Source organism: Eumetopias jubatus, unplaced genomic scaffold, assembly GCF_037043125.1.
Source record: "Eumetopias jubatus isolate StellerSeaLion01/CBP00866 unplaced genomic scaffold, mEumJub1_p1.0 scaffold_7, whole genome shotgun sequence".
Taxonomy (NCBI): domain Eukaryota; kingdom Metazoa; phylum Chordata; class Mammalia; order Carnivora; family Otariidae; genus Eumetopias; species Eumetopias jubatus.
This window is the reverse complement of record NW_028274813.1, coordinates 98738345-98766274: the sequence shown is the minus strand read 5'-3', so window position 1 is coordinate 98766274 and position 27930 is coordinate 98738345. Positions and strand designations below refer to the sequence as shown.

At 40.5% G+C, this 27930-nt stretch overlaps 1 protein-coding gene across 3 annotated transcripts in view; it reads left to right on the top strand.

Moving 5' to 3' along the window:
• ALDH1A2 (aldehyde dehydrogenase 1 family member A2) overlaps positions 1–27930 on the top strand; it is a 92378-nt gene that overhangs the window by 19672 nt on the left and 44776 nt on the right. For all 3 annotated transcript variants that reach the window (XM_028100351.2, XM_028100353.2, XM_028100352.2), the window contains exons 2-4: positions 18186–18290; positions 18477–18617; positions 21489–21618. In XM_028100351.2, the coding sequence (XP_027956152.1) occupies positions 18186–18290; positions 18477–18617; positions 21489–21618 (376 nt within the window). The remainder of the gene's footprint in view (positions 1–18185; positions 18291–18476; positions 18618–21488; positions 21619–27930) is intronic.

Sequence of the window (27930 nt, the reverse complement as noted above, 5' to 3'; positions counted from 1 at the left end):
TGGTATTTATTTACATGGGGATCTTTTAGCTGTAGTACCTCCACTCTGGTTGGTTCTACAAGGACGATAAAGGAATACGTGCAAAATTAATCACCTCAGTCTTCAGTGGATTTCCTTATTTTTCTGCTCTGTTTTACATATGAACACAGCCCTCATAACACTTTACCATCCTGAATGAATACGTTAAACAACATCAGTCTCTACACTTGTCTTGGGGAGAAAGACTTTCATGTTGCTTTGTTATCCTGATGGTCTCATTTGAAAAAAAATAAAATGTATAAACCAACCCAGTCACCTTGAGTTGGCTTTCAAAAAGCCCTTACTGTTTCAATCCAGAAACACAACTGTATACTCCATTCTTATTTTGGACCATCCCTCTTGGACCCTGAGATACTTGTTCCTTTCAGATTTGGAAAGGACACTTCTGTTCGGCAGAAGACTTTGTTGCAGTAGAGTGTTGTACTTGTTAGAGTTCTTGAACACATTCCATCAGGAAGGGGATAACATTTCTGAGATGGGGAAATATATGACGTTTCCTGCCCAGAATCTAGGATACCATGAAATATTTACAGGAGGAAATTATACTTACAGATTTTTTTCTTCCCCAAATGCCTGTGTAGAGTGTCCCTAACAAAGTGTCATTATGAATTTTTACTTTAATTCCCTTAACTTGGAGAAGGAACCTTGAGCCAAACAGCTGTGACCATTTTATAAAGACTTTGGCATTTGATGCCCTTTTCTTATTCAGCCTTGGATACCTAGATTCTACAGAGAAAGGAACAGATGAAAAAATAATCACTTTGATGCAGTGAAATTGTTACCAGCTCCTAAATCAGTCAAGGTTGGTCATTCCTGCTGATCCAAAACCAGCTCTCCTGTGGGAAGTCATTTAGGATGGTTTTGAAGGACCCATCCTGGGCCCTCAAACATAGCCCCGTAGTTGTAAGAGCACGAAACTGTTCTTTAATAAGCCCAAGAAATAATTTCCTACCTTCAGATCACAGTAGTCAGGCTTTGCCTGTCCTCTGACAGAAATTCATGGTTCTACACTTGGGGGGGGGGGAATTGCAGAAAATATCCCAGGACCTCATCTTTAAGCATAATCACATTAGGAATGGAAATCACCACTGCTCCCCAAACACATTTTGCTTTCAAGAAAGGAAATGAAAAATTATTTTGCTGTCACTTGCGTTGGTTGTGTTGAAGGAAAAAGGGACTCAAGCAAAATTCCTTGTGCTGAGTAATTGTTAAGAGACATTGTGAACAAAATGCAGTGAGAATTTCTCCTATAACCCGGGCAACCATCACATCTGCTTTCCAAAGGAACATCAGCGAAGATTAAATTTAGAGAAGGCAGTAGGATGGGAATCAGGATATGGGGGTTCCAGTCCCTCTTTTGCCACTGGCCGGGTGTGTTACCTTGGGCAAGTCATTGGACTCCTTTTGAGACGTTTACTTAGTAACATTTCTCATTTGGGTGGATTATATCTAAGACCCCTTCCAGCTTTGTGAATCTACCTCTTCCTAACCAGAGCAGCCTCCACTCACTATATTTAGGCCAAGAAAAAGATCTGCATTCATTGGTGCATTTTAAAATCGTGCTTTAATAAGATTTGGCTGGTAAAGTATCATCGTGGCATACCTCATAGTTTCACAACAAGACACTAAACCCAGTGCTTTGGGGGAGGTGGGCAGTTTCCAGTTGTGCTCGTTGTTGACCTTGCATACGTTTTAAAATGTCTGTTGTGGGACTCTTTTCCACCTAAATTTCCCTTTTTCAGAATGGTGTCTTTCTAGTACATCAGTTCCTTGTTCAAGTACTAGACATAATTGGAAAAGGAAACCGCAGTTTCTGAACCCAGAGGATGGACTTTGCATGGGCACAGAGATATGTTGTTGAAATGGTTATAGAAACATCAACATGCGGGGTGCTTGGGTGGCTCAGTTGTTAAGCGTCTGCCTTCAGCTCAGGTCATGATCCCAGGGTCCTGGGATCGAGCCCTGCATCGGGCTCCCTGCTCCGTGGGAAGCCTGCTTCTCCCTCTCCCATTCCCTCTGCTTGTGTTCCCTCTCTCGCTGTGTCTCTCTCTCTGTCAAAATAAATAAATAGAATCTTAAAAAAAAAAAGAAATATCAACATGCACTTGGAGAAGGAGCAAGACAAGGCTATGGTGTCACAGAACTTCCTATAAACTATTGAGCGCCTACTAGTGGCCATGCGTGTTGGATACCCAGTACCTCAGATGAACCGAGTCGCTAGAACTTGTAAGCCATTAGGGAAGACATCTTCCATTCAGGTGGCACTAGCTTGTTAACATGCCATGTTGAGGGCGCCTGGGTGGCTCAGTTGGTTAAGCGACTGCCTTCGGCTCAGGTCATGATCCTGGAGTCCCGGGATCGAGTCCCGCATCGGGCTTCCTGCTCAGCAGGGAGTCTGCTTTTCCCTCTGACCCTCTTCCCTCTCGTGCTCTCTATCTCTCATTCTCTCTCTCTCTCTCAAAAAAAAAAAAAAAAAAAACTTAAAAAAAAAAACATGCCATGTTGAAAAGTATTCAGAAGTTTAACTGGAAGATACTGTGATCAGTTATCAATCTATCAAGGGGCTGCACAGAAGACCTTATCACAAGTGCCCTAGGTTAGCCTGTCTTCAGTGACCAGGAATGATACTGTTATAGACACAGGAACTGAGGGCTCGGGGAGCTGGGAGACTTGCCGGACAGTTAGTGTGAAACAGAGCAGAACACTAGCACTCTACCTCTGCCTCCTTCTTTTGCTGCAGAAGAAAATAAGACCGTTAAAGTGATGTCCCCTTATAAAGAAACCCCTCGGCGTAGTCTGTTTGAATAACCAACCCCACTGTATACTCGGTAGTGGTCAGACAGGGACACTGCAACTCCAATGTGACTTTCCAGGTTGTAGATCACTTAGGCGAGCTCGGGTGTCATTATCCAGGGCCTCAGAGGAAAGGGGTTCCTTCTGAACCACTTTTCTCTTAAAGAGGTTTCACAAGGTACTGTGGCTCTGCCGTCTTTTTAGGTAAGTAAATAACTCCATTATCTCGGTATCGCAGTGTCTTCCCAGAACCATGTGCTGGATGAAAACTGATTGTCATAGCCTCAATCCAGACAAGAAGAAGTAGGAAGTATCTAGTGTTAGTGGGATAGTATTCAGTGTCGAGCAGGGGCTTGATTCTCTGGGTGGGTGAAAATGGTTCTAGGAGTCCAAGGATCTGGCTCCTGGAATTAAAACACACATGGTTTTGGTTTTGGTTGAAAGAAAGCATTCGCTTCTTAGGGATTACAAATACATCTAAACATTTGTTGAGCAACTACCTTTTCACTGTCCCCTTTCTAGATCCTGGAGATACAAAAACAAAGATGACCTACTAACATGGTATTTGTCCTTAAGGAGCAAACAGTCTAGGGAGGCACATGGGTAAAGTATGACCGGATGATACAACACACAGGCAGAAGTGAGAGAACCAGCCGTTAGCTCTGAAGGGATTTGGGAAAGGCTTTCTCAAGTATTTGAACTGAGTTTTGAAGGATGACTACAACCCTAATGTTGTGTCAGGTAAAGAAGGGAGGGAAGAACAGCAGGCTCAAAGGTCCTCACTCATAACAATTTATAGCATGTTTGGTGTGATTTCAGTAGAGGGGGGTATGGGGGGGACTTAGATCCACAGTTTTATATCAGTGTGCTCCTCAGTGTAGGGCACACTACGCGCAAGTTTTCTTGTTTTCTCCACGGGCACTCATTCCACTCTGTATCTAGATACAGACATATCCTTGATGGGAAGCACGGTGTTACTTTGCCACGAGCTGTTTTTCACTTACAGCAATGGTATCCTGCTGTAGATGTTATTCCAGCTTAGATACTTGGTGAGGGATGGCCAGAGATGAAACCAGAGAGGCTGGTTGGGACCAGATTAGGAAGGAACCTACCCCTTGGGAAGAAACATGCGTATTTACTTTGGAACAGTACAGGCATCCCCTGGAAGCTCATGCAGCAGCAAAGGAAACTGCTCCGGGGCACTTGTCCGGGTCCAGGGCTGAGGGATGATGGTGCCAGATTGTGTAGGTTTCGAGTCCCAGTTCCACTGCATGCCTAGCTCTGGTGAGCTCCTCTATATCTCTGATCTTCAGCTTCCTCCTCTATAAAACAGGGATAATGATAATGCCTACCACATGTGACCATTTTGAGGATTAAATGAGTTAATACATGGAAAGTGTCTAGAATGGTGCCTGGAACATAGTAAGCACTCACATGTTAACTTTAATTATCATTCTCTTGATTGGTTGGGTTTTCGATCCTGACTTTACAGGCAATGTTCTAATTATATTCTTTCTGTTGCTTTTGGCCTAACCCAATATAGATCTTTAACTTAAAGTTACAGTTTAGCAGAGACGGTGGGGGGCGGGGGCGGGGGGGGGGGGGACCAGTAATGTCAAGAGGAATGGAAAAGCTCTGTAGTTAGCATTTAGAGACCTACGGTCAAGTTTTTGCCCTGTAAATTATTTGTAGTATAAACTTGCACAGGTAACCCGAGCCTTCATTTACACATCTGGAAAGAAAATACCTACATCACAGGTTTGTGAAATAGTGAAAATGCTCGGTATACCATGGGCATCTAGTAATGTTACTAATTTGCATTTTTCATTGACTGTGCATTACGCACGTACTTTGGGTTAAAACAAATTCCTCTCCCAGATTCTCTCTCTCTGCAGGTAGTTTTCCTCTTCACAGTGTAGTGAGGCGTGTGCTGATGGGCTCTGTTTGCACTGCTCTTGAAGAAGGACTTCTTCATCAGATAGCCCTGTCTTTTCAACCGTGGATTCACAGAGCCAGAGCTTTTCCTGATGAAGCCCGGGTCCTGTCCTCCACAAGGATGTTCTCCTGGCTTCTGTCAGGCGGGTGTGGCTCTTCGGTGGGGTTTCTCTGAGGCGCACAAATGACCGGTCTAGCATTTCACAGAATTAGAATATGAAGTATATTATCTTTGAAGCACATTCAGAGTGGGAGTTCCACAAATACTTGTGAACATTGTTGTCGCATCTTGTTACTGTGACGGTCTTTCCCTCTACAGAGTAAGAACACGTACTCCAAGGGCAGGCACTGATTCTTACTTCTTTCTGTCTCCCCACCCCGTGCCTAGCAGAGAGCCTAACGTGTGGTAGGTGCGGAGCGAATGATGGCGGCTAGAGGAAGAGTTAAGGATTTGAAGGGAGACAGAAGATGCGCTGCTTCCCCTTCCCATGCAGCTCTTTGCTGCCCTTCTCTTCCCTCTCTCTTTCCAGCTCCTCCCTCCCCATAACCAGTGCTGTGACTCACTTCCTAGCCTTAATTCCCCCTTTTGGAAGATAATACACTATTTCTTTCATGTCCTCTCTTCACAAAAATGAAAGGTGACACATCTTCGTTATAAAGAAATGGCCCCAGCCACTTCTGGAAAAACTCTCATGGTTAATCAGTTACTTTTAATTTAAATATATATGCTTAATGCTGAATTACACTGTAAAACTCCTGGGCTGATTTATGGTCTCGGTCTGCCTTAATTAACATCGATTCTCGGGGAATAGTAAATGGGAATGGCCTTCAATTGAGGTTGAACAATGAACTCTCTGGGTGTTGTCCAATTTGTAACATGATTTACATGGAAGCAAGCCCTTCCTCTCCCAGGGTTATCCCTTTTTCATCTGGTGTGTGGGACAGGTTATATATAATCCATAGATAGGAACATTTGCTGTCAAATACTCCGGCTGATTTAGAGCTGGGCCACAAAATGGTCACGATTAATAAAGAAGGAGAAAAAACCTAATCTGAGGCTTTGCAGGGATTCCAGGTTCTCGCTATGTGTCATCGCTTGTCCAGTCTGTGGCGTTTTTACGAAGTGGCCATAATGAAAGTCAGATTAAATGCACAGGATATATACATTTAATCAACAGCCATCAGGAGTCTGTGGTGCTGGAAGAGTTATAAGAGCCCTGTGAATGCAAATTTATTGCAGAAGAATCCGAGGGGTGGGGGAATGAGTGTCTGCTGAATGGTACTACCTGACACGGGACACCAAAAAACCTTCCAGAGTGAGTGATTTAAGCGTAAGGTTTGGCTTGTAAAGCTGCCAGCTGCTGGGTTTCAAAACTTGAAACATTTCCAAAACATTGGATGAGGCACTTTATATGTGCACTAGAGTAAATACTCTGGTTTTACTGCCAATTTAAATGTGCTCAGTTTACAGTAATGAGCTTGTATAGGCATTACCGTGTTTATAGAAAGTGGGACAGGAAGAAATGAACATTAACCATTACCAGTAGCAATTCCCATTGCCTTCTACCACAACGCTGACGGCAAGAAAAGTTTCTTCTAGGTTGGGAATATGTCACAACTGACATTGGTGTGTACTTGGCCTTAATGCCGTGTTGCTTCAACAGAGTAACAAATGCCGTAACCCAACGTGACTCTGATAAGGCCGTTCAGACCAGTTGGCTGTTTCTTACTACTTTTCCTAAAACAGATGTCAAGAGCCTTCTCAATACGGGAATCATGGAGCAGTAGAGTAGGTAGGACTGATTGTATATAATTGAGTTTGTTTTAGCCAAGTCTGTTCTCTACAAGTGAATCAGTCATGGGAGTGATTTTTTTTTCCTCTCTTTAAAAAATTATTTGGGTGTGTTTTGATGTGCTCCATGGAAGCAGTGCCTTTGTCTTTTGGGATGACTGGCACCGGAACCCCTTTAGCCGTCTTGTACTCTTGGGATCTTGGACTGGAGACAGGAAGACATATTTAGCCTGAAAGACATAATTTGCTCAGCCTGGGAAAGGAAGAAAATCTAGAAATCGAAGGAGACCCTAGCAGGCACAATGCCTAGAAGAGAGTAGGTGCTTCGTAAAAACTGTTGAGGGAGATAAGGGAAGGGAAGGAGGGATGGGAGAGTGTTAATAGGAAGAGAGCCTGGAAACCCGTGTCTTAAGAGACTTAGCCTCAGGAGTTCAGCTGTGTTTAGACTAGACTTTTTATAACAAAATTGTCCCTACTGATTGCCTGGCACTCCTTGTCTTTATTTCTGCGTTTGTTTGCATGGCTTCTGAGAAACTTTTGGCCCAAGTACACATACTTAGGATAGCAGGATTATGCTACCCAAGAATACCACACTTCCCCTACAGTGTAATCCCTTCTCCATTGTGTGGGCTACTAGCAAAATGCAGACGTTGACCCAAACCACGAACATGATCCGTGTCTGCAGAGAGCAGGATTCTGATGACACAAGTCTGTGGCTATCACATTGTTCTCCTGCCACGGGCTGTGTATGTTTTCTGGCTGGTCTGGCTTTAATGCTTTTGCTAACTGTGTTTTCACAGCAAAAAAGGAAAGAAAGCTAGTTATCCAGTATTGAATAGTTCAAAATATCCAATACTGGAATATTCATAGGAGATGAGCTCTAGCTCTACTTTCCCTCTCCTACCCTCACCTTTTCCCTCTACTCCCCATTTCTCTTTCTCTTTGGTTCCTTTCTCTGTTCATCATTTCCCAGTAGGAAATCCGTAAGGCTTATTTTTCATAGTCTTTAAAATACAGCTGTATTTAAAAAAAAAATTGTTTTCAACACTGTTTTTTCAGTATTTATTTTCTTTATCTTTTCAGTCTCTTCTTATTTCCTCTGCCATATTTTTCATGCCTTTTTTTCTTCCATTTCTTTTATATTTTCTTTTATTTTGTTATGTTAGCCACCATACGTTGCATCGTTAGTTTGTGTTGTAGTGTTCCATGATTCATTGTTTGCGTATAATACCCAGTGCTCCATGCAATACGTGCACTCCTTAATACCCATCACCAGGCTAACCCATCCCCCCTCCCCTCTAGAACCCTCAGTGTGTTTCTCAGAGTCCGTAGTCTCTCATGGTTCATCTCCCCCTCTGATTTCCCGAACCCCTTCATTTTTCCCTTCCTACAATCTTCTTTTTTTTTTTTTCAACATATAATGTATTATTTGTTTCAGAGGTACAGGTCTGTGATTTTCATGCCTTTTAATCACAGCTCTTTCTAAATATTTCAACTTAAAACATTTAAAAGAATCTTTTCTCATGTCTCCCTTCTGTCTGTGACTGTGACTAGCTTGATGAGTCTCTGGCCTAGGTACTCGGTGGGTCTTTGTGGTTTGGGGGCCCTGCTTGCCAGAAGGCACCCTGCTTCCTCTGAACTCAGTCCTCCAGCAGAGGCTGGGGCTGGGACCCCAGGGCCGCTCAACTGCTGGAGTTGCTGGCAGGGGCCAGGGACCCCTGGAGGGAAGGAGAGCAGCTTGACTTCGATTTCTTCCTTCTCTGTCACCCTCCTTAAACCAGCGCATCAGATCATCTTCAAAGAGGAACTGTGAAGTCAAGGAGGAGGGACTGATCAGGCCAGCCACATCGTTTTATTAGGGATAGAGTTTCTTTTTTCTCCTTTATCTGTTCCCTACCCTGGGTTGTCCTCCCTCATTATTTCTTGTTTTCCTGAAGTGTTCTCCTAACATATCAGCCCGCACCGCTATCTCCCTTCTCTCAGGCGAGCTCCTGCCATGGTTATCTCGACCATTCATCTGGGCACTAAATCATAGAGTAGTGCATTATTTAGCTTTTCGGAAAGTAATTTTGTCTTTGAATCATGATTATAAGCCCCAGGACAGCAGAGAGCAGGGTACATATCATCTGTGGGTTTTCAGTAGTACCTCCAAACAACTCAGTGTTTAGAATAGGCTTTTTTTTTTTTTTAAAGATTTAACATTAGGCAATCTCCACACCCAGCATGGGGCTCGAACCCACAATCCCAAGATCAAGAGTTGCATGCTCCATTGACTGAGCCTGCCAGGCACCCTTAGAATAGGCTTTTAATAAACATTTGGCATTTTTTTCTATAAACTCAAATTTCTGTTCAGCTGTTCCTTTCTTAGTTCCAACTCAAATTTTTCTTTTTTTCTATCAAACCTGTTTCTACAGAGGAGGGTTGGGAGGGCGAGAGTTTTGTAGGTCCCTCAATTTTGTGAACTGGTTACATTGCACCTGAGAGCCTTAATTCTTCTTTAGACTATTCCTTAGGTTATTATTTTTAAATTCACATAATTTAAAAGGTTAATAGCTGCTCCCCAGTATTTCCACTTCTAGCATTCAAGTAAATTGTATACTCTAAAGGGACCTTCTGTCACAGTGCAACTAGATCTTGCATGAACTAATGTGTGTGTATAAATATATGCATTTAAATTTCATTTTCCAATGATTTGTTGATAATATATTGATCTCGGTGCTTGGGACTTTGCCAAATTATACCTTCAGTATTTTTTTTTGTAGATTTTTTAGGAATTTCTATATAGACAATCATGTCTGAAAAACAAGACAATATTACTTTTTAAGCCTTTTTTGCCTTTCATTTCTTTTTCTTGCTTTATTACATGGTATAACATGAAATATTATTACAATATGAAATCAAAATAACTATCTGTGCATACATTAATTTTAATGCAGTAATTAGTTGAAAGAACATTGATCTTAAAATGAATTGGGAGCAGAAGGAAAATGCAAAAGCTTTCTATAAAATCAAATGCTAATATCAGCTCTAATAGATGAAATAGATGACTTCAATAGCCCTATATTTATTAAAGAAATTGAATTTATAGCTACAAAACAAAACAAAAACCTTCTCACAAAGAAAACTCCAAGCCCAGATACCTTTACTGCTGAATTCAAAGTAACAGTACTTCTACACAGACTCTTCCAGAAAATCGAAGAGAAGAGAATACTTTCCATTTTACTCTTTGAGACCAGCATTACTCAGATACCAATACCAAAGACATGTTTAAAAATACAGAAATTCTTCAAATCTCAACACCTGTTAAATTGGCACCCACACCTGAGATACTCATCACTTGTTGCCTGCCCCTCCACAGTCCTTTTGAAAAGAAATTGTCCTGACCAAGGACTTGGCCCTTTAATGGCCTCAAACTATACTACGTGACCTTCTTCTTCCTGGTTTCATGTATTTGGACCCAGGGAGTGTCATTTAATTTACATCTGGAGGCACTTGAAAAAAAATGTGCTGCAACCAATCAGATGCTCTTCTCAGGAGCTTGACCTAAGAGACACACCAAAAAGGAGTAGTTGATGGTGGAAGCTGAGGATGGAACTCTTATTGGTTAACCGTAGATGGGCCCTAAAAATTTAAGAAATTGAATTAGTAATTAATAGCCTTTCAAAAAAAAGAGCACTGGTCCAGATGGTTTCATTGGTGACTTCTACCAAACATATCAATTCTCTGCAATTTTTTTTTCCAGAAAATAGAAGCAAAAGGAACACTTCCTAACTCATTTTATATGGCCAGCATTACTCTAATACCTAAACCAGATAAGACATTTACAGGAAAGTAAAACTACAGACCAATACCTCTTATTAACATAAATGCAAAAACCCTAAAGAATACCGGCGCATAAAATCCAACAATATGTTATACACCACAACAATGTAGATTTATTCCAGGTATACAAGACTGGTTCCTAATTCAAAAATCATTTACTAGAATTTGTCACATCAACAGGCTAATGAAAAAAATCATGTGATAGTATCTATACATTTAGAATTAGCTTTTGACAAAATCTAACACCCATTCATGGCAAAAACTCTCAACAAACTAAAAATAACCTCAACTCAGTGATAAACACTATAGCTAACATCGTGCCTAATGATGAGAAATTAGATGCTCTCTGTCTATGACTGGGAACAAGAAACTCCCTTTTGCCACTCCTGTGCAACATTGCGCTGGAAGTCCTAGCTAATACAATTAGACCAGAAAAGGAAATAAAATGGGAAAGAAGAAATAAAACTGTCTAGGTAGAAAATCCCTAAGAATTCACCAAAAATGAAACCCAGAAAAATAAAAAACCCTTCTGGAACTAATAAATGATTGCAAGATATAAGGTTAATGTACAAAAGTCATTTGCTTTTCTATGTCTCAGCAATGAATAATTGGAATTTGAAATAAAAAACACAATACCTTTACATTACCACAAAAAAAAGAAATACTTAGGTATAAGTCTAACAAAATATATATAAGAATTTTATAAGGAAAACTCTGATGAAATTAATCTAAGGAGAGCGAGATAAATGGAAAGATATTCCATGGATTGGAAGACTCAATATTTTTAAGATGTCAGTTCTTTCCAGTTTGTTTTGTAGATTCATGCAGTCTCCATCAAAATCCTGGTAAGTTATTTTGTTGATATCAACAAACTAATTCTAAGATTATATAGAGAGGTGAAAAGACCCAACAATATTGAAGGAAAAGAAAAAAGTTGTAAGGGTCGCCTGGGTGGCTCAGTCATTGAGCGTCTGCCTTCGGCTCAGGTCATGATCCCAGGGTCCTGGGATCAAGCCCCACATCGGGCTCCCTGCTCCGCGGGAAGCCTGCTTCTCCCTCTCCCTCTCCCCCTGCTTGTGTTCCCTCTCTTGCTGTCTCTCTTTCTCTCTCTCTCTGTCAAATAAATCTTTAAAAAAGAGAAAAGTTGTAGGACCTACAGTACCTAACTTCAGGACTTATTGTGAGGCTATAGTAATCAAGACAGTGTGCTGTTGGCAGAAGAACAGACAAATAGATTAATGGAATAGAGTAGAGAGCCCCAAAATAAGTACACGTAAATATAGTCAACTGATCTTTGACAAAGGAGCAAAGGCAATAATGGATAAAGAATAGTCTTTTTGACAAATTGTACTGGAAAAACTAGACATTCACATGCAAAAAATGAATCTGGACACTCACTTTACACCTTTCACAAAAATTAACTCAAAACTGATCATAGACCTACATGTAAAATGTAAAACTATAAAACTCCTAAAAGATAACATAGGAGAAAATATAGATGGCCTTGAGTTTGGCAATGAGTTTTTAGATACAACACCAAAAGCATAATCCATGAAAGAAAAAACTGATATATTGGGCTTCCCTAAAAATGAATTTTTTTATCCACTAAGACACTGTGAAAGAGAATGAAAAGACAAGCCACAAACTGGGAGAAAATATTTGCAAAACTCTGATGAAGGACTTGTATCCAAAATATACAAACAACTCTCAAAATTCAATGCTAAGACAAGAAAACAACTCAAACAATGGGTAAAAGATCTGACACCTCACCAGAGAAGATATACAGACAGCAAATGAGCATATGAAACAATTTTCAGCATCATATGTCATTAGGGAATTTCAAACTCGGACAACAAGATGCTGCTACACACACATCAGAATGGCTAAAATCCAAAAAAACTGATGATACCAAATGTTGATGAGGATGTGAGGCAACAAGAGCTCTCATTCATTGCAGGTGGGAACGCAAAATGGCACACTCACTTTTGGAAGACAGTTTGACAGTTTCTTACAGATCTAAGAGTAAGATCTTACTATGTGATCCAGCAATCACACTCCTAGGCATTTACTCAAATCAGTTGAAACTTTATGTTCATACAAAAACCTGCACATAATAGCAATTTTATTCATAATTTCCCCACACTAGATGCAATCAAAATATCCTTTAACATGTGAATAGATAAACTGTGGAACATCCATACAATGGAATATGACTCAGCCTTAAAAAAATCTTACAAGCCATGAAAAAAATATGAAGGAAACTTAAATGCAGATTGCTAAGTGAAAAAAGCCAGTTTGAAGAGGCTACCTGCTGTATGATTCCAATTATGTGACATTCTGGAAAAGGTAAATTGATGGAGACAGTAAAAAAAAAAAAAAGGTGAGTGTTTATCAGGGGTTTATGAAGAGGATGAGATGAGTTGATGGAGCACAAGATTTTTAGGGCAGTGAAGAAACTATTCTGTATTATACTGCAATGGTGGATACATGATACTATGTTTTTTCAAAACCCATAAAAGTATACAACACAAAGAGTAAAGCCTAATGTAAACTGTAGACTTTAGTTAATAATGTATCAATACTAGTCCGTAAATTGTGACAAATGCACTACTCTTAAGATACTAAAAAGATATTAAAGATATCTTTTAGATATTAAAAAGAGAAGAAACTGAGGAGGGGGATAGGGACATATGGGACATCTCTGTACTGCATGCTCAGTTTTCTACAAACTCAAAACTGTCCTAAAAATTAAAGTATTAGTTTTTAAAACCAAAACAACATGTCCAGGCAGATTTGAAAAAGAACAAAGCAGAACTTTTAGAAATAAAAACACAGACATTGAAATTAGCAGATTAGATCCAGGTAAAGAGAACTGGATAACAGACTGAAGAAACAGCCCAATTGCAACACAAAGAAAAAAGGAGATGAATGGAAATAATGAAGCATTTTTCAGTAGAAGATCGAATGAGTGAATAAATTAAGCTATGCACATACGTGTACCCGTGTAACCTGCACAGTCACCTATCTACATATGTGTAAACATACACATTGGAATACAAAGAAAGCATTAAAAAATGTCTGTAGAATATTGTTAAGTTTTTAAAAGCAAGTTGTCCAGCTCATAGAGATGTGATCTTGTTTTATAAAATTATATATATGTATAGGGCTTAGAGATATGACTGTGTGAACTTTGGCTATCTGTGGATGATGAAATTTGAGGTGTTTTTTTTTACTTCTCTGTGTTTTTTTGTATAGTTTGAATTGTTTAGAAGAATATATCCCATACTGACAAAAACAATAAAGCTATTTTTACATAAAATATTTTAAAAGAGGGGGGATGGAAAATATGAGTAGATAATGGACATTGAGGGTGGACTACAAAGGTGTAACACTTGGAATTCCAGAAGGAAAGAGTAAAGAGAAGGATATTTAAGGAAATGATGATAATGATTAAGAATACTCCAGAACGTATGAGACAGATTTTTCACACACACTGTGAGCACAGTGATTAATGACTGAGATAAAGAAATTGATTCCTTGGACATATTGTGATGAAACTTAAAAACACCAAGGCAAAGACAAGATCTAAAAAGCAACCAGACAGAAAAGGCAAATCATAAACAGGAAGTTATAATCAGAGACTTACAGCAGACTTCTTATAAACACCATTGCAAGATAGAAAATATTGGAATAATAAATATACTCAAAATATTGTGAGAAAGTATTTGCCTCTAGAATTGTGTAACCTTCTTGGGATATCTTTTGAAAATGAGGGTGCAATAAAAATATATTCAGAATTGAGACTTTATTCCCAATAAATCTTGACTAAATGAAATTCTAAGGAATCATGAGAATGAAATTTTTAAAAAAAATCTTAAATATGAGAAATTGTTTTCTGTACAGAATAATAATTTTATAATAAACCCTTGGAGGAGAGCAATTAGATTTAGTGTTCCAAAGCTATTATAATTGTTTGGGAGGCATGTTAAGATATATATTAACTTTAAACTTCAAGTTGTTAAATATGCATGATAAAATATCATGGGTGACCCATGAGAGAATAGAAATACAGTATACAACTTCCAAACCAATAATGAGGAAACTGAATTGTAAAACCAACATCAGTAGTTAGTCAACTAAAAAAAGAGGCACAATAAAACAGGAAGTAAACTAAGTAAGACAGATTGAAAGTATCTAGTCCAAATATCACACAGTATATAACACAATATATGATTACAATAAATACAAATGTATTAAACTTGCCAGTTAAAAGATAGAGATTTTTATATTGACTAAAATAAAATCTAGCCATACATCATCTAAAGAGACACAGCAAAATAATAAAGACATAGTTGAGAGTAAAAGGATGGGGAAAGATCTATCAGGGAAATACTACAGAAATACAGAAAAGCTTAGGTAGCTTTACTAATATTAAACAAAATAGGCTATAAGGCACAAAGCTTTATTAGTAATGAAGAGGACCACTTCATATTGATAAATGGTTCTGTTTTACCAGATTTAATAGTTAATGCACTTATATTCACTAATAAAATAACCTAAAATTTAGAAAGATAAAAATGATGACCCTAAGGGATATATTGACAAATCCACCACCAAAGCAAGAGATCTCGACACAGCTTTCTAATTATTGTTAGGACAAGCAGATAAAATGTCAATAACAATTAATTTGTCCTGTTACTGGTGATGTTAACATTGATCGCTTGATTAAGGTGCCATCTGCCAAGTTTCTCTAACATAAAGTTCCTGTTTTTCCTTTGTAATTAATAAGTATCTTGAGGGTGAGACTACAAAAACATCCAGTCTTCCATTATACTTTTATCCACTGATTTTACCATCCATTGATGATTTTTGCCTCCAGCAATTACTGTGGTATTTGACACGTGGTGATTATCTAATTCCATCATTCCTTCACAGCTATTAGTTGGAATTCTGTGAAGCAGAGCTTTACCTTATCCCCCACTTTACATATTCATTAAAAATTTGTATCATTATGGGTGCCTCTTTAATTCTATGGGTGATAATCCATTGCTATCATTATTTATTTTGTTGCTTAAATTATCCCAGTATTGGTCATTGGGAGCCCCTTCACATCAGCTCCTCCTGTGTCTTTTTGGTATGTCTCCACAGGTTTTTGAGTATGTACTTGATTTCCAGCACCACTAAAGGATGATGAGGTAGTTGTGATGTATTTATTTATTCATTTCTGGAAAGTTCCATAATTTTTTGTGTTCTTTTTTAGCATGGTTGGAAATAAATGATGAGTGATAATGGGATGATGCCTAGGATGATGAAAGAGCAAAATGTTTCAAGATACAGGGAAAGATCACTAAGGTCATATAATGTATCTTAAATTGATAAGATGATCCCATGTATCTAAATGAAAACAGTAAGAGAATGAGTGAGTTTTATCCTGCTAAACAATAAGTAATTTTTCTCTTTGATCTTTGGAAGACCTCTAAGAATCAATAAAAGTCATGAAATATCAATTCTTACACGTAGTTAGAACTGCTCAGTACCAAAGCTAAAAACTAAAATTGGACTAAAAAGGTTAGGTTTCATTCAAATAGTGAATAAAGAGAATAAGCAATATTGGCAAGACCCCTCTTCCTTAAGCCTGACAGTGCACTAGAAGTGAATGAAACTGATCTTTCAGTTTTTTCCCTTTGTTTCCTTGGAGATCATACTGTGTTTCAAAGGAATATGCAAATCTGATGAGCTGGGAACTGTTAGGAAGTTTGTTAAGCTGAGTGGAAGGAGAACTAGACCAGGAGCCCAAGAACTATGGATCTCATTCAGGCTTGGACACTAACTAGTTGTGTTTCTTTGTTCTGAGCAATCCTGCAAACTCTGATGTAGTGGAGAGAGTGGTGGACTGACTCAGAGCCACAACGAGAACCTGCTTCGTCAGACTCTTAACCTCCCATCCTCTCAACTTTCTCATCTTTAGTAGATAATAAAATCCTGCCATTAGGGTTGTTGCGAATATTTAATGAATTACTAGACACTGGAAGACCCTGGGCAGCTGGAACTACTAGTCATTTTTGCCTGTCCTATGTCTAGAAGTATCAGTATTGCTTGAATAAATGAATACATTACATTAAGTGTGTGTATAAATTGTACGTTTAAAATGTTATGCAATTACAAGGTCATTGTGTTTATGCTTGTTACATATGAATTAAGTACTTATGCAATTTTAAGCTTTTTTTCCCCTTTATCTTAAAAAGCCTTCAGGGGGTGCCTGGGTGGCTCAGTCAGTTGAGCATCCGACTCTTTGATTTCCACTCAGGTCATGATCTCAGGGTCCTGGGATTGAGCCCTGCATCAGGCTCCCTGTTCAGTGTGAAGTCTGCTTAAGATTTGCCCTCTCTTGGGACTCTGGGGAGGCTCAATCAGTTAAGCATCTGCTTTTGGCTCAGGTCATGATCCCAGGGTCCTGGGATTGAGTCCTGCATCCCCTGTAGGGCTCGTTGCCCAGTGGGGAGCCGGCTTCTCCCTCTGCCTGCCACTCCCCCTGCTTGTGCATGTGAGCTCTTGATCTCTCTCTCTCTCTGACAAATAAATAAATAAAATTAAAAAAAAAAGATTGTCCCTCTCCCTCTGCCCCTCCCCCCTCTTGCCCTAAAATAAATAAATAAATAAAATCTTTAAAAAAAAATCTCAGGAAAAGAAGGCTCCTTCAACACAGGCTCATTGTTTTATCAAATCAAGGAAAAATAAAGCTTTGGAATAATCTAGAACTTGATATTTAAAATTGTAGATATATCCTCATTAGCAGCATCTGTGACTAATAAAATGGCAGAAAATAACAAATCATTGTGTTTATTTTAAACTGACTGATGGCTAATAAGTTCAGAAATTTTCATTGTCAGGCTATAAATTTTGTAGAGTGAAATATCTTTGTGTATTCTTTGAGCTTCCATAGTCCAAAAATATTTTTTTGGATTTCCCTCTTTAATATCAATTAAAATTTTTACATTTCTTTGCCTATATTTTCTCTTCCTTCAGCTCATTTCTTACAAATCTTCTGAGATATTAACTTGAATAATTTTTTAAATTGTTAGTCTCTGCCATTTTAATAGAATCTCCATTTCCTTTATAAGGAAACCAAGGGTCTTAAGAAATCCTTGAGAGACCAGTTTGAAAGACGGGACTTTTCCCTTTGCTGAGCTGGGTAGTCTACCCAGGAAAGGGAAAGAAATCTAACTTGGATTTACACACGTAACTTGTTTAACTCACTGACGAGTCTGCTCAAAGTCATGGCTCAGTTCGGGATCTGACTATAAATTAAGTGAATGCTTACTGATTCCAGCACCCTTCAAGTTCCACTGTGAAGGTACTTATGCCTCTGACAGAGGAACTAGGATCTAAAGTTTGATGACTATCAGTTTGTTCTATGATTTACTCCTTTTGGATATTGGCCAGTTTGGACAATCAGTAAATATTTTCTACAGCCTCCGTGTATTGTTTGTATGTGTGTGACACTCTGTCCTTCCATCTTTGTTTGACTCTCACTGGTTGGCAGGTTTACTCAAGGTAAGAACTACATTTCAATTTGGATAACCTTGAGGTAAGAATAGCATGGAAGAAATGCCTGAATTCCGGGAGAGTCTGGACTGCATACTATTTGAGGGTCTCTTGCACTGCTTCAAATTCTATACTTCGCTTATAGGCCAGCAAACACAGAGAACAAATATTACTACCATGGTACTTCCATAATACTTGGCCCTTGGTTGGCTTCCTATCACCCGTCTCACCGATCCCCATCTGTTGTCTGCTCCCTTAGATTTTTATTAACAACGAGTGGCAGAACTCAGAGAGCGGGAGAGCATTCCCTGTCTATAATCCAGCCACAGGAGAGCAGGTGTGTGAAGTCCAAGAAGCAGACAAGGTATGTCCTTCTTAGCAAAATGTTCCCTATGAAGTAACTGCCTTCAGACAACGGAGCACTAAGCTTATGCTCTTTAGACACCAGCGCTGACATTTGTTCGTCACCTTTTCCCTGAAAGCAGGTGGTTCTTCCTTTATTTGGAGTGTGATGTCTCCTCAGTTGTGCCTCTTCCTCTCTCTCAAACAGGCAGACATAGACAAAGCTGTGCAGGCGGCCCGCCTGGCTTTCTCTCTTGGTTCAGTGTGGAGAAGGATGGATGCTTCCGAAAGAGGTCATCTGTTGGATAAACTTGCGGACTTGGTGGAACGAGACAGGGCAGTTCTTGCAGTAAGTAGCCTAAAAAAACACATTAAGTCTTTACTCTAAATTTACCATTCCACTGAAATGCAGATTCCTTAGTCTTTCCAAAAACGTGATGTGAAGCCAACTTGGGGAACAAGTTGAGGAGTCCCTAATACACAGGAAAAATGAGAGGGGTAAGCTTTTGGGATCAGATGGGGAAGTGCAAGACCAGTTGAGAGTCTCTTCTTACCGAATTTTGAAGAACAAAACCATAGCCGCCCATGACTGGTAAGGACCTCCCTACCTTCCTTCCCAACCGTATCCCATCCTCGACAAGCAACACAAAACAAAAACAGGTAAACAGCAGGAAAGTCACCATGAAGCCTGTAGAAAAGCAATCCCAAATGATTCATTTGAGAATCAAATAAGATTTTTTTACCTCCCCAGAGTTAACCTCTCCTGACTAAGTAGAGTCCTTCAGAAGCAGAGGGCCTCTCATACACGTCTGCTTTCTTTGTTCTTCTGCCACTTTCTAGAACCAGTAAAAAGGAGAGATAGCCCGGGACAGCAACGTTCTTTTCACTAAAGCGTTTTCTCACCTGAGGAACTTCCTCTCTCTTAGTGGTTCCTGTGTTTGTTTTTGCTCTTTTTAAAATCAAAGTCGATTTCTTAGAGAATATAAACTGCCTGGAAACCAGAACCATTTGGGACTCACTGTGTCGTACACCGGGGATCTCCACCTCGATCACCCACAGGCGATCCATTAATGTTGTGGACCTCCTTGTGTAGTCAGGCATTCGAGTTACGAATGCTGTATCCTCCCCTCTGCACAGGAAAGCAGGGCACGGTTGAGCTTGCTCTGGGCGAGGGGGGCACGAGTGTCCTTCTTCACTGTCCCATCCACCATGGCTCTTCCCTCCAACCGTCCCCTTCAGGGATCTGTTCCCAGGACGGGAACACAAATGAATCCCGGAACTCTGTATGTAACATTTACTTTTCTATAAAAACATTTTCTAATCTGGTACTTCAAGGAAAACTGTCCCAATGAGGTGTTTACGCGTTTTGTGAAAAAGGCGTTCCATGGTGACGTAGCTCCTTCTCAGATATTCCCAAGACACCGAGCATATGAGAGACCCTGAAAAGCCCTGCTGACTGTTTCTCACACTTAAACTTAAGCCTCAACACTATTTTTTGTCTAATCTGTCAATATTGTGCAAAACTGAATTCTTCGGAACACTTGGGGGGTATGCCGGTCTAGATGCTTATCTTTTCACTGGATTATAATTTCTTTGCGAGTGAAAACTGTGTTTTACTTCTTTTTTTGTAATCCCAGCACAGTTCCTTGCACATAAAGGTTGGGCGGGAGGGGAGCACATTGATGGTCTGTGTTTGTTTCATTGAGTGAAATCTACACAGTATTTACCACATTCCACTAACAGTGTGTACTAGATAATGATATAGTTCATTTCTGCAGTTATATTTTCATGTCATAAAATTCAAATGCCATCCTTTTTCTGACGTTCTGTCTCACTGTGATCCATTCCTTTTTGCCCTTACACCTAAATGAGATTTCTCCTTTTAAACACTCCCGAGCCATAGGAGGAGTAAGTTTTAAGAGATAGCCTCTGGAATATAGAGGAGCTCCTGACCAGAGAGCAAAGTTAATACCTCATCCAAGTACACATAATTAATTGAAAATAAACACAGGTGAATTTGGCTGGTGTCAGCAGCTCATTGGGACCATATAGGTGGCCCAAATTCTGGTTATTGACTCTGCTTCACTCAGTGCTGTGTAGAGTTTGGCCGTGTGCTGGCTGCATGGAGAACGTAGTGCCCATCTCACGAGTATATAAACATCCTAAAAAGTATGGGGAAATAATTTGATTCCCTTTGATAAAGAGGAAACAATACACAGTGATAATGTGATCTTTTAAAAAGAGTCCCATCTTCTACACATAGTAAGTGGGTAAATTGCACCATAAGTAATTGTATTTTTATGTCATCGAAAGGAGAATATTTCCATTTTACTTTTGTCAGCACTCAAGTCGTTCTTACACCAGTATGTTATAAAATGTGCTTACAGAGAAGGACGTGAGATTATAAACATATGTATTTGCTTATTTAATTTGTTAAACTTGTAACACTTTTGATATTTCTCAAGTTGAAATACTCTTTTCTCATTTCAGTGTGTCCATTTGGATTTTTTAGTTGTTGCTACAGGTTTCAGCAGTTTACAGAATATGTCATTCAAACAGTAACGTTTATAATCTAGAACTGCTCAATATGTCTATTTTTATTAAATGGACCAGATACTTCCCTATTAATAGGTAATGGTTGTTAACATAAATATTTACAAAAAACCAGCCCTGAAGTTGTTAGAGTGTGAGCTTCCCTAGAGGAGATCTTGTTTATTTGATAGTAATAAATAAACTCGCTGTGCACTGTAGATATTCCATTTCTCAGCAGGGGTCTTGGCAGCAGTGGAAAACGTTTTATATTCTCATCAGTCACATAAAAGCCCATGTCCCCGCTTCTCTTTATAGAATCAGATTACTGGTGTAGACTCCAAAAAATCCCCACGCAGCTCTGATCATTAATATAACAGAAGCTGGTTTGACAGGCAGAACATTTCTTTATCATCAGTTGAAGAAACGTCACGTTTACGTGTTATTGCGGTAGTGGTTCCTGGGGACACCCAGGCACAAGAACATGTGCATGAGTAGTCATTGTGGCTTTCCTAGAAGCTAAACTAAACTGGCGGTGCTAAAAATCTGTTTATTTGGGAAGTCAGAGTTGACCAGGTATGCATCATTATTCATATTCATTCATAGTCTCTCTCTTCTTTTTTTTTTTCTTCTGCTCCAGAAATTATTTAGTGTATCACTTAGAAAGCTCTCTTCATTTCTGTTCCTACAGACCATGGAATCCCTAAATGGTGGCAAACCGTTCCTGCAAGCTTTTTACGTGGATTTGCAGGGGGTCATCAAAACCCTTCGGTATTACGCAGGCTGGGCTGATAAAATTCACGGGATGACCATTCCTGTAGGTACGTGAAATTTGAGTACGTTGAAAGGGAAACGTGAAGCTCCACCAGAAACACACTTTCACCATCAAACACAAACGGCAGTCACAGAGCAGACGTGAGCACACTCACAGCAGCTGGAACTGAAGAGCCGAACAGAGCACATCACTAACTCTGACAGCATCCCTGTTTCTGTGTGTGGACAGTCCCCACATAAGTGCAGTGGCAAGCCACATCCATGCAGCACTCAGCTAAGGCGCAGGTGGTCTTGTCAGCCGCTAAGTGCTCAGCACTGCGCTCCGTCAGGCGCTGGGGGTGCGGACAGGTGTCGGACGTGGGGAAGTCAGGGAAAATTCCACGAGCGTTAAAACCTGGACCTTCCCCTCCTGAAACATGAGATCTATGTGTTTGGAAGAAAGTACTCTAAAATGTTAACAATTGTCTCTTAGTGGTGAGCTGGTGGATAATTTATTTCTCTTTTTTATACTTGGCTGTATTTTTTATAATGAGCATGAATCACTTTTACAGTCTGTAAAAACAGCAACCATCCTTTCTTTTAAGATCCAGGTTAGGCGACAAAACCCACAACAGAAACAAAGACCTCTATGGGAGAGTTACAATGAGCTGCTGAGTCGTGTGGCTTGGCCTTCAGCGCTGTAGTCCTGTAAAGGGGAGGGAGGTGTCCAAACTGAGTTCGTCAGTGGACAGGTCCCGACCTGCACAGCACTTGCCAGCGATAGCCAATACCAGACTGAGACTTCACAGCAACCCCAACGGGGAAGGCAGTGTTATTAGCATCCTCATTGACAGAGGAAGAAACTGAGGCCTAGTGAAGCTAAGTAGTTTTCCTGATTGGCCGGCAAGTAAGTTGTAGAGCCGAAATTCTGACATTAGAGTCTGGCGAATCACTGCACCAGCTGATCCATTTTAGATTCTGGGAGGAAGGTACCACGAGAGGAGAAAGAGTGGCTGAAGGAGACAGGAGGATGTCGGTAGCGGTGAACAGACGGAAGGAAAGGAAACGTGTTCCTTGAGGACCTTCCGGTGGCTGCCAAGTGCTGTGCCAGGTACTCTCCCTTTGTGCTCCGGAGAACAGCCCCGCTGTCCGTGGGCACGCTAGGAGCGGAAAGTAGGCCGGCCCTTCCTAGGCCAGGTGTTGCTTTACCCGAGAAGGGGCGGCTGGCTGGCAGTGCTGATGGACGGCGTGGAGCGGTGCTTCTCAAGCTTTGATGCATGTTGTGTGTATCGCTTGGGATCTTCCTCCAGCGCAGTTTCTGCCGGGAGAGACCTGGGGTGGGGCCCAAGGTTCTGCCCTCCTCACCAGCTGCTAGCTGCTGCCTGTGCTGGGGCTTCTCTGCATTGAGCAGGAAGGAGAGGATCCAGAGACCCGCCCCAGCCGAGTGGCTGTTGTGACCCTTCTTCATTCAGGCATGGGGCAAGAAGAGAAGTTGCAGTGAGAGTGGAGGAGGGACAGAGGTGAGACTTCAAAGGTCTGTTTTAAAATTAGCCCCATGAATGACAGCAGCATGCACAACATTAATCTGTAGGAAATGCGTTTGTAGTAAGAGGCGTTCTTCCTGGTCATCCAGAGGTTTTCCTTGTTCAGCAAACTCAGGATGGAGAAGATGGCTCCTTGGGAATGTCAGGCTCTCAGTGCTGTCCTGGCTCCGAGGATTTTACAGAAGCCCTGCTCTCTAGCATCACTGGCGGGATTTAGGAATGGCCTGAGCAGAGCAGGGTTACTGTGTGGTACGAGCATACTTGTCGGAGGGCCTGAGAATGAAAAGCTTTGCTAAAAACAGAACAGTGTCAGCCTTTTTAGGTTGGCTTCTCCTTTGTCAGTGCAGAAAGGTAAATAAAACAAGACCAGGACCAAAGGCCCCGGGTTTTTTGCCCCCCCACCCCCCACCCCGTCATTTCACTATTAAAACAAATATGTTTTGGGCATTTAAATATCTTTTTCTTATGATTTATAAACATTTTAAGAAATAGGATGAAACAGAAGGCTGGACACATAGGTTTGGTTTGGCCTAACCACGTCTTAGTGTTTTTTGCTTTCTTAGAGGAGAGAAGACCCTGAGTCGATAAAGATTTCCTGGAGTCTCTGATGTTTGATGCTTATTTTACTTTATCTGGCAAGAGGTGGTTGGTGCACAGACCTCACTGTTTTCATCTGTTGCTCTTTGGAGATCCTGAGGACGTTGACGTAGGAGTTAGAAATACAGGGCTTGGAAAAGGCTGTCATGGGAGTCTCTCTCACCTTTACGCACAAACTGGTGTGCAGCCCGTGAAGGAGAAAAGTGAGGCACTCTCTTAAATCCTAAGTAATGTTTAGTTTCCCTAATTTTTCTTAAAGTGCATTTAGAGGGATACCAGGTGAGGGACGCTCCAGAGTCAGGAGGCTAGGCAGTGCTCCTCAGAGGTTGGGGATTTGAGATGGAAGAGCTCTCACTGTGGTACCTCCCACAGATGAGGGAAGGCTGGAGGCAGACGGAGGAGGCAGGTACAGTGGCTCTTGCCCGTAGGCTACTGAGAATTCAGCTCCTCCGCCCCTCTGCCTAGTTCAGTGCTTAGGGACTCTAGCTGGACTGAACAGTGGGGAGGGGGGTTAGGCAAAGGTCAAGGAAAGGGGGTGTCATTATTATTCACTTATTTATTCTCAGATGTGTTCAGTCAGTCCCTTTGTGTTTGTCATTTGTAACTCCGCAACATAACATCAGCTTCATTTTGTCCCTGCATTCTTGGCTTTTCCCACTGAAATCTGGAATATAAGAAGGTTATTAGTCTTTAATGAGGCGGTCTTTATTGTGTTACATACATTTCTTTGTGAAATACCCTAATTTTACATTTGGAATTACAATATAAAGGAATAATGTAGTTTATATGTGCATAGTACTTGATTGTGTAAAATGCTCTTCGCCCACAGGACCTGTGTGATTCTGTGTGTGATCCTGTGAAGTAGGTTGGGTTTTAAAAGGTATTGTACCCATTTTACAGATAAGAAAATGAGACAGCAAGGGTTTAGCGTCTTGAACACGGTTACATGGCTAGTAAATGGCAGGCCTGAGATTCAAGCCCAAGTCTCTTTCTGCCTAAGCCATCGTAGACCCTCTTCTTATGGAGACTGGTTCAGCAGCACAGAAAGATGAAGAGGCCAGTCACCCTGGTGACGTCTTTAATCCTCTGCAGGTTTTTAGATCAACAGACTTTTGATTCCTGTTGTCCGTGGCAGTTATGTTCTCTAAAGTTGGCTTGGACACTAAATCAGCAAATACCAAACTATTGCTTCTAGAGGAAAGACAGGGATGAAAGGTTCAGTTCTGTCTGGTCACCCATAAAAAGTAAACTGGAAAGTTTTTTTTTTTTATTTCAAAATATAAGATCACTTTCTTTTCACTGAAGGACAACCTATGGTTCATCCAAGCTTAGTACCCAAAGAGAGTAGGAAGAATGATGCTATTGTCTCTTTCACTCCTTCCCATTTAGGGAGGCAGGGCGATCTGCCCTGTAATGGAAAGAGCTCTTCCTTCATCTCCTCTCCCAGGCATCAACTTCAGCCTCTCAGTCATTCATTCTTTCCTTCATGCATTCATTCACTCGACAGGTTTTTTGTTTTGTTGTGTTTTGTCTCTTTCTGAGCACCTGCTATGTTTCCTGTCCAATGTAAAGCACTGGAGATACAAAGGTGAGTAAGTAAGATGGTCAAAGAACAGTAAAGAAAACAAGGTAGACAAGCAATTGCAATATAGTGTGGCTTATTCAGATATGGAAGCACGAAGTTCGATGGGATGCGGTAGGAGAGGTCTCTCACCGGGTGTTAAGGCTTCCTGGAGAAGGCAGTGGGATGTACAAGATGGTCGCTGAAGGGCAGTTCAGTGAAGATGGAGGGAGGGCCATCACGGGTGGGGACAGCAGCCTGTGCAGAGCACGGAGGGAGGACGGTGTGGTGTGGCGGTGGGTCTGACGGCGTAGCCGGGCCGAGAAGCCGGCGGGGCTCTGGGGCTTGGTAAAGCATGCTACAGGCTGTATTCCAAAGCCGTGGTGAGTCACTGAAGTCTTTTAAATAGACAAATGCCTTGATCAAAATTGCATTTTACAGAGAGCATTTGATTGTATAATCGATATTTGGAGCAAGGACCTGCTCTTTCCCCATCCCCCGAACCGTAGCCTCCCTTTAGAATATTTGAGACGAAGAGAGACAGGTTATGGCATGAGCACTTTGAACCTTCCACTGCGCAACTGTTTCTCCCTCTGGATCGAGAGCCTCTCCCAGCCCTCCCCATTCCCTCTCCCGCAAGGCCCACAGTCAGACACTATCACGGAGTCATGCAATATCAGTGTGATTCACAAGGGTCTCAGTGTTGTTCACTTGACAACACTGGTTTTTATTTCCTGCCATGCTATTCAATGGAGCTATTCTTTCTGACTCTAAATCCTACGCTTTGACCCTTTTACTATGGCACCACCTAATTATGCTGATAAATAACAATCATTACTGTGATGTATTGATCACTTTGTGCCCATTATAGTATCTCTAATCTCATAGCAACCCTGCAGAGGGATTATTATTTTCCCCATTTTGATTATTTTTAACCTATATCAAGATCCTCTGTTTCTTTTCATGTCCACAGACTCCTTGGGATGGAGGTAGAATCCAAGTTTGTTTAGAGTTTACTGAGGGAGAAATGGAGGTTAATCGATTTGCATGACTTAAGGTTTTTCTCTGTAACAAGTGTTGATTTTATTGATTTTGTGATATGTAAGCAGGGAAAATGTCCATGCTTTAAGCTGAATTCTGACATGAAAATGGCCTTATGATACATTAGCATATAGCAAAGGCTGAAAAATCTACCCAGATCATGTGTAATTATTTATCCATTACACCCCCTTTCAGATTTACCTTTTAAATTAAAGAATAGGTTAAAAACGTGCAGACATTGACTCATACCATAAGGCATTGCCTTCAAGAGTTCAATCTAGTTTAGTGTTGTTGACTGAGAGTGCTCATGGTGAGGTCTTTGTTCACTCAGACTGAGAGTGAGGAGCTGTTTGCTCAGCCCACCTATAGAGAACCCAGGGTCCTTCGTAGGACCTGAATTGCTGGTTACAGGAGGTTGTGAAGTCTGCTTCAGACCTCTTTGAGAAGTTAGGGTTAAAAAAGACCTGAGGGATCCCAAGGCCAGTCTACTCATTTTTCAGACAAAGAAACGAAGGTCAAGAAGTCACTTTTTTCCAAGAGCACATGATGGAGTAGTGGTGGAGCTAAGAGAGAGCTTCCTGACTCAGGAACATGTGATCTCACCTCTGAGAAGCTACTAGCAGACTCCGGGGAAGAGCAGTGTAAGCACCATCATATGCTAACGTCAAGTCTCAGTGTTTGTATAGGCCTTTATGGGGTTTATTGTTATAGCTGTAAATGTTCAGTGAGGTCTGTCCAGTGTCAGAATACGTAGGTATTTGCTAGGGGACATAATGGAATAACTCAGTGTAGCTGGTCTAATTGTTGAATACTGGGGTCATCACAAGGATTACTAACTCCTCGAAACACAGACTAGAGATTCCCTTCACTGAATTGTGTTACAGATTTTTATGCTATTAAATAAACTCACTTTTAATGAGTATACAAAATTTGCTGTAGTTCTTGAAATACTCTTTGTATTGTAATTGGAAGCTATTTCTGGAGGTTCATGTTAGATAAATTTCTCCTCGATTTCTGGCACATTTTAGATTTTTCTGATTTTATTGACGTATTGTTTAAACATACTCAAGTTCATGTAGAGACTGTGCCAATGGCCAATATTCCTATGAGAATAAAAATCCTGTAAAAAAAAATATTTCAAGCAACAATAAAATTTGCCTTAAGAAGTAAAGGTAACTCTGAAGGAATAATTCACATAATGAAATTGTGCTAATTAACTACATAGTTGCTGTTTCTCCTGTGTAGTTTGACAAGTTCCCATCAAAGAACATAGAACAGTGGCTTAACATTTCCCAAATGCAGAAGAAGCTTACTCTGTTACTCATTTCTAGGGGTCAAAGGCTTTTCTCAGTATAATTCTAGAAATGCCTCCATCTACACACAGTCAATAAAGTTTGATCCATAGGTTAACCAGATTCATGATATAATGTATTTAATTGTAAGATTTTTATGTTCTTCCTGAGTTGTAAAAATTCAAATATAAAAACACATCAGAGAAGTTGTCTCTGGGTAGATCTTAAACTCCTTTCAAGAGCAGTATCTATTACCCTATATTTTTTACTTTTTTGAGTGAAAGAGAAAAGAGGCTGAGAGATAAATTTCCTACACGTGTGATTTTGTATTTCTGGTTTGGTATC